General features: G+C 37.9%; 1 protein-coding gene across 4 annotated transcripts in view; it reads left to right on the top strand.

Moving 5' to 3' along the window:
- LOC138016239 (uncharacterized) overlaps window positions 1-10,000 on the top strand; it is a 53,503-nt gene that overhangs the window by 31,423 nt on the left and 12,080 nt on the right. For 3 of the 4 annotated variants that reach the window (XM_068863411.1, XM_068863413.1, XM_068863410.1), the window contains exons 7-10: window positions 3,836-3,883; window positions 6,565-6,606; window positions 8,869-8,916; window positions 9,760-9,876. In XM_068863411.1, the coding sequence (XP_068719512.1) occupies window positions 3,836-3,883; window positions 6,565-6,606; window positions 8,869-8,916; window positions 9,760-9,876 (255 nt within the window). The remainder of the gene's footprint in view (window positions 1-3,835; window positions 3,884-6,564; window positions 6,607-8,868; window positions 8,917-9,759; window positions 9,877-10,000) is intronic. The other variant, XM_068863412.1, reaches the window with a different exon arrangement.

The raw sequence follows: 10,000 nt of genomic DNA, 5'->3' as shown, positions 1-10,000 counted from the left end.
AAAAGTTTCAGAAAAAAATCAATGTTGAAAAATTTTGACGCGAACGTCCTTAAATCATCGAAAAAGAGATTTATTATTCTGAACTTTAGGGCGCGTGCAAACGATGTAATCAGCACAAAAAGCCAGCCAAATGTCCTTTCTATGATTGGATAACCGAAATGACGAGTGACAAGCGATGACCAGCTAAATTCTCGGGCCTTGCATAGTATTGAAAACAATTACTAAACCGGTAAAACCTGGAGACTACAGTGTATTACCGTGCCTTATTATATGACTCGCTCCGTGAGCGGGCATGATGAGCCAAACTGCGCGCTGTGATTTGCTACACGAGCGGGCAAGATGGAGCTATGCTGCCCGCTCGGGACTTCTTGCATGGTCCCGCAAGATCAAAGATCTGTTTTTTTTTGGTGTTTTATGCCATATAATAAACATTTATTTGACTAAGCTTGTTCAGTCAAGATGGCTGGATATTGGCCTCGTTCTTTTTTTGCGTCTTTATGGACCTCGATTTCGTCTCAGTCCATAAACACGCAAAAAAAAGAACTTGGCCAATATCCAGCCATCTTGACCTCGCGCTTGGTCAATAACCCATATTTTGCACGTTTTCTTGGTATGGTAAAATGGCGCAATAGTGGAATAATAATCATTAGTATATACTCACTCAGTGATCTTTGTGTTTCAAGCAATCTGATTGGTTCGCTATCTCGGAGTAATAGGACATTTGCATGATGACGCCATTTGACTACAAGTACCATAATCCTTTAGGTTTTGCTTTCCTGGTGCTAATTAGAACTATTGTTACTTTTACCCCACTGGGAATACAAAATTTAAATAAGAAAAGAACAGCAAATTAAATTCTGGTAGTTGTGGTCAAATTACGCCATCGTGAAAGTTACATCATTCACTCGCTACGGAGTGACGTGATCCAAAGAAAACAAAATGGCCGGCGTAAACTCGCCGCGATCGACCAGAAGCGAGAGAGTTGGAGGAGCGAGCAAAAACAAAGTGATCATCTTTCAAGACTCTGCTGACATATCGATGGCTCACCTTTCCAAACATTTTCCACAAGAATGGAACGTGAAAGCGTGTGGCATCATGGGATAGCTGTGGACCTAGGTCTTCTTAGAAATGTCACGCAATGACGTGACAATGCGAATATACCATCGTTTTGAGAACTTTCCAGCGATTTTTCTCTCTTGAATGCTCGGTGACCCCTATGTTTCTTTCCGTAGATCACTTCCTTTTCTGGTTTTGTCCATTTTAACAAAAAACCAAAAAAATCTGTACGTATATTTCGTCTTTTATGCTCTCGTGCGACCGAAGTTTTCTTTCTTAGACTAATATGTATCGTTTTTCAAGGTCTATTTCACCTCAGAAAAAGACATCAGCTGCAAAGGTTAATTTAGTTATATTAGCTATGTTGAATTGAGCACGTGTACCTGATCTAAATTTCACTAATGTAGCTTTTTTATTGCTGACAGTTGAAAGCTAAGATCGTCTTAAAATAACGCACGATTCTAAAAGTGCACCTCATGATCTCGAAAACGGGCACAGTGACCCCCCATTTTTTTTTTTTTTTCACTTTTTGGCAAAAGTAGATCATTACCTTTCTGCGTGGCACGTTTAAAAAAAATCTGTAAGTGGGAACATTTTGGGCTCAAACTTCCTTAAACTGCAAAACATAAAAATCCCCTCTGAACAACAAATTAATGGTGTTATTCAAATAATATTTTACTATAAGCATCAGTACCAGTAATAATAATAGTAATTGCTGTTGATGCAAATTTCAAATAGAATAAAGGAGTGAGGAAAATTGAGGACACATACTGGATTTCAAACAGGACATTTTAAGTACAAAACAACAGTACTGAAATGACAAAACCTACTCTACAGAACATCATGCCATATTATTATAAATTTTGAAACAAAACAAAAAAACCACTAGAGGGAATGTAGCTGTGATTCAGAGTAAATAATACATGTATTGCTCTGCCTTTTTTTGTTAGGCCTAACCTGAGTTACTATGAATTGTTTTGCCGCTATTACTTTTGGTGTTGATTAATTTCGTGTAATTAAGAAAATTATATTGGAATTAGAAATTCAAGCAATACTCTGTAATACTCCCCACTTTCGTTATCATCATTGCATTTGTCCTTATTGAGGAGCTGAATCGCTGAGTTGTGGAGTTCTTCATAACTGGGACAGACCATAAATTTACAAATATCAGTGCTCCTCCTCTGTGGTCAATTGTTTATCACTGTTTATGGATGTATGATAGTCAAAAAGACATGATCAACATCTATAGCAAGACAGCTGACCACAGAAAGATAACGAATACCCGTTATCAGTTTTCTCTTGTCTACCAGATAAAATTTCAGCGTTTTCCTCACCGTGCGCTAGTACAGCCATTTTTTTGCAAAGAACGTTTGGTCGCAAGTCGAATTTATTCAGTGATTCTCTGTGCGATACAAAATATGGAAATTAAAAAAGAGTATTAAATAACTGATTAGCCGCAACTGAGTAGGCAATAGACTCTTATTACCTTCTGCGATATTCCATAGAAAGTGCACACTCCGTGTCGCTGCCATGAGTGTATCCCGCGTCGGATTTGGCCTCAATCCACGACTCAAAAATTGTCTCATCCAAATAAATTCTCTCGTGAGACGTCTCCAATTCTCTTCTTCTCTGTACGACACCTGGAAAGTTTCTCTTCCGACCGGAGAACTCTCGTTCACTTACCATCGTGGCCACCACCGCTTGTGGACGCCATTTTGTTTTTCCCCCTCAAACTTGAAAACGTCGGCCCGACTATTTCAAGTTTTGATTGATCAATTGCAGATGCGCGAACTCATGATACAGTCCCTCAATCTCGACCCCAGAGCTCTTCTCTTGACTAAGGGAGAGAAGAGCTCTGGGCAACCCTAAAACTAAGTGTCTTCTCATTGGTTTTCGTGAAGGACAATCAAAGGCGTCTCTAATTGGTGCATTCATGTTAGCACTAGGAGTGAGCAGGCGCCGTGAGGTTCAAATAGCAAATATTTGGCTATAAGAACCCTACGGCGCATGCTCTCCCAAATAGAGTTTCCCAGAGCCTTGAGGCTCTGGTGACGAGAATGACTGTTCCTTTAATACGCGTCGCGGCGCTTATTCCAGGAAACAGTATGTTTCTTTATGCACTATGGAACTTAACGTTAACAAATAAATCACTTGTAGACTACAAATCTGCAGTTTCTTATCCAATGAATAAACTTGCCAAGCATTGTCTCAATCATAACAAGCAACAAGAATGAAGTATGAAAAATTGTTAGGCTAACAACTTTTCAAAACCCCACAATCTTCTTCAAGTTTGTCCCTCCGTGCCTGGTTTATTTTCTGCTGAGCAATTCGTTTTACCCAGTTTTGCGATAGTTATTACTTTATAATTATGGTAGACTCTTCAAGCGACTAATTGGTTCGGTTTTCACTGAACTTTCGTTAATTTACGAAACCATTTGACAGCAAGGTTGAAGTAAGAAGCTTTTATGAACCTTCTTGTAAAGTAACGTTTATCGCACAAAACGTACATAGAATACACTTGGTAAAAAATTAAATATGATTTAATGGCCAGTAAGAGATAATTATTACTAAATAACTATTATTCTCACTATTATCAAAAATTGTTATTACAGGAAATCACAATTTTTAATGCAAAATATTTAACAACTAACTTTAACGAATCTAGACTTTCTTCAAAACTTCGCAGTGTTTAAGAACATGCATTTCAAAATTTCAGTTCCGTGCAAGGCTTGTTATTTCATCATTTTAAACAAAAAAAAATCCTCTATTTCCTCTTCAGCCTCGCCACTGTTAACAACAACAAAGACAAGGGCAAACGCAGACGAAGGTACAACGTTGTTAAAAAAATTAATGTCATAAGGACACAATGTAACATAAGGACGGCGACGGCGACGGCAACAACAACGCCTCAAAACAATGATATCATCGGTTAACAGAAGAAAAATGATCGTGCTGCACGTGCAGCATGGATTTTATCTCATACTTTGTCGGTGCTCTGCATAACGACGACGTGAAATCACCAAGTTTGAGGTTTTGACGCACAACGTAAGCATACAACAGGGAATCTTTCATTCTCTATTCTCTCTCTCTGTAACCGCTCGTACCATTTTATTTTTAGCCGTAACTTCGCCCAAATTGTGGGGCGTAGCGAATTGAGAAACGTTGTGTTTTGAAGTGACCTTTTCGTCGACGTCGCTGTCGTAGATCTTAAGGTCCCTCTTAAGGTCCCTTTAGTTTAGAACAACAGCAAAAATCTTACTATTTTAAAAGTCATCCTAAAACGTAGTAAATTTTATTACTCGACTGCAATTTAACAGTAAAACAAAGCAGCTCACGACCGATCGGCCATCTATTTCACACAAAAAGCCTATAAATGTGATGGTTGAAATATGTAAGAATCTCTGTCAACATGGGATTTCAAACGTTTTCAGACCTTCTTCGTTTTTTGGTAAGTTTTACAAAATACGTGAAGCAGCGAGGCATATATTAGAAGGAAAACATTACCTGAAAGCTGAACGTTGTAAATAAGTGTTTTGTCTCTCTTTCCATTTGTCTCAGCTTTACGGTGATTTTCATTAACAATTTTCTCGTCTTCTCCTTCCTCGACTTCTCTCGAGGCTTTCTTCGAGGCTTTGTCTCATGTTCTATCGCTTTCTTCGACATGCTTGCTCTTTATCCCGTTGCACGTCACTAGAGAGCTTTAGATTCTAGTACGAGAAGGACTACGAGTACGAGATTTTCTCATAAGACAACGATGAGCGCGCGCAAACCAGCGTCATTTTGGCGGGGAAAACGTGATGCCGTCGTCATTTTAGTACGACGTTTTGCAAAAATCTCGTCGAATCAAGACCAACAACACGGTAGCAGTTTTGGCTTTTTTTGATGAGCAAAAAGGCTCACTTACCCGCAATAAGAATAACTGAGAAACCTATACTGCTAACAAAGAGTAAGATTAGGCGTACGGGTTATAATTTCCCTAAAAACGGGCAGTCAAAACTCGTACTCGTTCTCGTCCTCGTTGTAGAATCTAAAGGTCCCTACTAATGTGATTTCCCGCCAGAAAAACACGGGATGCCAAATGCAACGCTGTCACGCGATTTCCGGCCAAGGAAAATTGCCCGAATACTCCCGTCCCCAGAAGCTCTCCTGCCTCCCCACCCTGATAGTCTGTACGGGCGGACGCACGTGACGTCATGACCAAAATTTCTCGCATGGATAGATTTTAAAAAAATCTTACCCATGGTGCTTCGCTGGCGCGCTTGGCGCCCCCGAGTTTGGTTGAAATATGTAAGAATCTTTGTCAACATGGAATTGCAAACGTTTTCAGACCTTCTTTGTTTTTTGGTAAGTTTTACAAAATACGTGAAGCAGCGAGGCATATATTAGAAGGAAAACATTACCTGAAGGCTAACCGTTGTAAATAAGTGTTTTGTCTCTCTCCATTTGTCTCAGCTTTACGGTGATTTTCATTAAAAATTTCTCGTCTTCTCCTTCCTCGACTTCTCTTGGGGCTTTCTTCGCTTAAATGTTTTCAAAAAATTTCGTCTCTTGTCTCATGTTCTATCGCTTTTCTTCGACATTCTTGCTCTTTATCCCGTTGCTCGTCACTAATGTGATTTCCCGCCAGAAAAACACGGGTTGGCAAATGCAACGCTGCCACGCGATTTCCGGCCAAGGAAAATTGCCCGAATACTCCCGTCCCCAAAAGCTCTCCTGCCTCCCCACACTGATAGTAGGGAGCTTACGAAACCAGGACGACGACGGTTACGAGGACTTCATTTAAAAATACAAGTTCGCGTTATTCGTATCACTACGAAACTATTTCATGATTGTAGTTTCGCGTTAAAAATGTGTAGTAACTGTCCAGGAATTAAACTGGTATGAGTGGGTTGGAAGCGTAGAGAGAGAACTGAAAATTCATCGTCATGTGCTAACGTCCTCCACAGAACCTTGAATTTGGTCATTTCACGTCGTCATTTAGGAGATGACGGCAAAGAAATGTACCAAAACGTAAAACGCACGTGCAGAGCGTGCAGAGCCATTGTTTTTACTCCATAAACCTATTGTTTTGTAGCGTCGTCGTTGCCGTCGGCGTCGTCGTTTCGTAAGCTCCCTAGTCTGTACGGGCGGACGCACCTGACGTCATCACCAAAATTTCTCCCATGGATAGATTTTAAAAAAATCTTACCCATGATGCTTCGCTAGCGCGCTTCGCGCGTCCGAGTTTGGCTATTATAATGATGATGATGATGACGATGACGATTATAATGATGATTATTATTATTAATCATAATAAAAGAGGAAGTCACACTTCTTAATGCAAAATATTTAACAACTAACGAATCTTAACGAAATTTAACGAATCTAGGCTTTCTTCAAAACTATGCAATGATTTAAGAAAATGTAATTTGTATTTCAACAATTCACTTCCGCGGATTCCTATATATCGCGCGCACGAAGTTTTTTTTTCCATCATTTTTAAAACTTGTTCTTCTCTTTCCTCTTCAGCCTCCTCACCGACAACAACGACAAGAACAAACGCAGACGAAGGTACAACTTTGTTAAAAAACTAATGTCATAATGACACAATGCAACATATATATTTCATCATTTATAGCTCTTTAATAAAGATTTTCCCTTTATTTCTTATTTTCTCCTTTTCCCTTCATAATCTAACATCAGCATCTAAAGACTAGCAGTAACTGTTCTGAAATGATAAGCGACTTATGGCTGAAATCCATCCTTTCCAACTTTCACGCATTCGCTCTTCAACATCTTCGCCTTGATTTAAAATAATTTCAGGAACCCGACATAACTTTTCGTCTTTATCTCGTTCGCTTCTCTTGTGGCAGTCAACAATCATAAAGAAAACCATATCAATTTCAATCCTGGATATCGATGGGTCTTCAACCGCTGTTTATTCACGCAAGCTGTACACCAACATCACAGATAGCAGCCGTTGTCAGGAAAGTGGTCACGTGAATGCAAACCAAGAATTATTTATAACCGGAAACATTAAAACCTTTTATTTTCACTAAACCTACAGCCAGTAAGAATAAGTAACCCGGAAGCTCCGCTTTTAGGCTTGGCTAAATCTATATATTACTGTTTTTATGTCTCGTAATTGAAGTACAGTCCGGTCGCTTTTATAAAGGTGTAAGATACATCAGTTGTCAGGCTTCCATCTTTATTTTCTTGGCTGGTTTTGAGCTTTTTTTTCACAAATGAATTAATTTGCTTCATTTGCTTCATCGATTTCCTTGGTGGCTGTTGCAGAACTAAATCTAATGAAAGACCCTAAATGTAATTAAGTCTTAAATGTTAATTGAAAACATTTTGCACTAAATGTGGTAAAGTCCTAAATGTCATAACGTTTTGCCCTAAATTTAATAAACTCTTTCAGAGTGACATTAGGCCTCACTGAGGCCTTTAAATTGTTAACGTCATTAAAGGGCTGTGTCACGGCTGTCTATTTGATTTTTTTTAATGGCACAAATTACCGTATTTACTCGAATAAGGGACGCCCCCGTTTAAGCGACACCATCGAATAAGCGCTGCATTTAGGAGAAAAAAGTTAATAAGCGCCAACCTGGAATAAACGCCGCGGCATTGATATAATTAAAATTGAAAGACGTTTTTGTTAGATTAATATGGAAAATGATAATACTGTTTTTAATACAATTCTTTGTCGCGTCCAAATTTGAAACAAACGCCAATCTGGAATGAGCGCCGCACTACTTCAGGTGTGAAAAATTTAATACGCGCCGCGGCACTTATTCCAGGAAATACAGTACGTTTCTTATGCACTATGGAACTTTCCGTTAACAAATAAATCACTTGTAGAACACAAAGCTGCAGTTTCGTATCCAATCAATAGACTTACCAAGCATTGTCTCAATCATAAACAAGCAACAAAAATGAACTATGAAAAACTGTTAGGCTCAAAGGTTTTCAAAACCCAACAATCTTCTTCAAGTTTGTCCCTCCGTGCCTACTGGTTTATTTTCGGCTGTGTTATTAATTATTCTTTCTTACAATGTTTTGAGCAATTCGTTTTACCCAGTTTTGCGATAGCTATTACTTTATAATTATGGTAAATCCTTCAAACGACTAATTGATTCGGTTTTCACTAAACTTTCGTTAATTTAGTTAGGAGCTTTTATGAACCTTCGTGTAAAGTAACGTTTATCGCACAAAACGTACATAGAATACACTTGGTAGACTTACCAAGCATTGTCTCAATCATAAACAAGCAACAAAAATGAACTATGAAAAACTGTTAGGCTCAAAGGTTTTCAAAACCCAACAATCTTCTTCAAGTTTGTCCCTCCGTGCTTACTGGTTTATTTTCGGCTGTGTTATTAATTATTCTTTCTTATAATGTTTTGAGCAATTCGTTTTACCCAGTTTTGCGATAGCTATTACTTTATAATTATGGTAAATCCTTCAAACGACTAATTGATTCGGTTTTCACTAAACTTTCGTTAATTTAGTTAGGAGCTTTTATGAACCTTCGTGTAAAGTAACGTTTATCTCACAAAACGTACATAGAATACACTTGGTAAAAATTAAATCTGATTTAATGGCAATTAACTATTATTGTTACTATTATCAAAATTATTATGATTATTGTTAATCATAAGAAAACAGGAAATCACAAATTTTAATGCAAAGTATTTAACAACTAACTTTAACGAATCTAGACTTTCTTCAAAACTTTGCAATGATTAAGAAATTACTCCTATATATCGCGCGCGCGAGGCTTGTTATTCCATCATTTTTTTAAAATTTTTTCTACTATTTCCTCTTTAGCCTCGCCACTGTTAACAACAACAACGACAAGAACAAACGCAGACAAAGGTACAACTTTGTTAAAAAATTAATTTCATAATGACACAATGTAACGTGAGTATTTAAACATTTACAGTTCTGTTGATTCTCTTACAGTGAGCCTCCTTAATGAAGCTTTTCCCTTAATTTCTTATTTCCTTCTTTTTACTTCATGATCTGACATTAGCATCTAAAGACTAGCAGGGACTGTTCTGCAATGAGGCTTTTACAAGGCAGTCATCTTTTTTTCTTGTTGTCCCTCGATTACTTTTTGTTTTCCAAGAAAAACGCCTTTATGCCCATGGAATTTATTTAAATTTGATTCTTTTAATACTATGTGATTTGCAGTATCCGTTTGTGGTTCATGCAGCTTCAAATCTATGGTACTGCGTAAAGCAGATTGAGTGCCGTTTATACATCAATATGCATTATTTTACGTCGAAAGATTTTGTGTTTTCCTTAGTATTTGCAGGGATTTCAAACCGGAGCTGCTTTCATCTCTTATTACGATGATTTAACAATATTCACACATACACTGAGACGTTTAGTCCTCAGAGTGCCTCAATGCCACTTTGCAAAATCTTAAGATGCTTACGTTGGGCTGATCATGAATGCAATCTTAAAAGAAGAAGTTTGATGATTTCACGTTCTATCTTAAATTATATTGTTTAACTTGGTATGAGTTCAATCTGGTTTAGGAAAGAAATGTTTCCCTGATTCTTAACTTTGTGTCCTCGAAGCCCCAACCTTTGCTCTAGTGTTGGCAGAGGCTAGCAAACAGAACCGCTAACATGGACATAAAGGAAAAAGTAATTTTAGTTTGTTTATTTTTCTTTATAACCGATGGAAATATTCTTCTTATTTTCATCTTAGCACGGTCCAGCGCACTGATGGACAATACCTCGAAAATTATAATAGCCGTTTTTTGTGGTTTTCTTGGAGTTGTCGTTTGCATATGCTTTGCGGTCTACAGGGTATATTTCCAACAAGGTGAGTGTCGCATGCTATGTGATTACGAAACAAGGGTTTGAAGACTCTCTCTCTCTCTTTTCTCGCATCTATTTTCAGAAGATAATATTCATTGACCGCAAAAAACACTCTTTTGAGCAATATT

Source organism: Montipora capricornis, chromosome 9 (assembly GCF_036669925.1).
Source record: "Montipora capricornis isolate CH-2021 chromosome 9, ASM3666992v2, whole genome shotgun sequence".
NCBI lineage: Eukaryota > Metazoa > Cnidaria > Anthozoa > Scleractinia > Acroporidae > Montipora > Montipora capricornis.
This window is presented reverse-complemented; position numbering and strand designations above follow the sequence as displayed.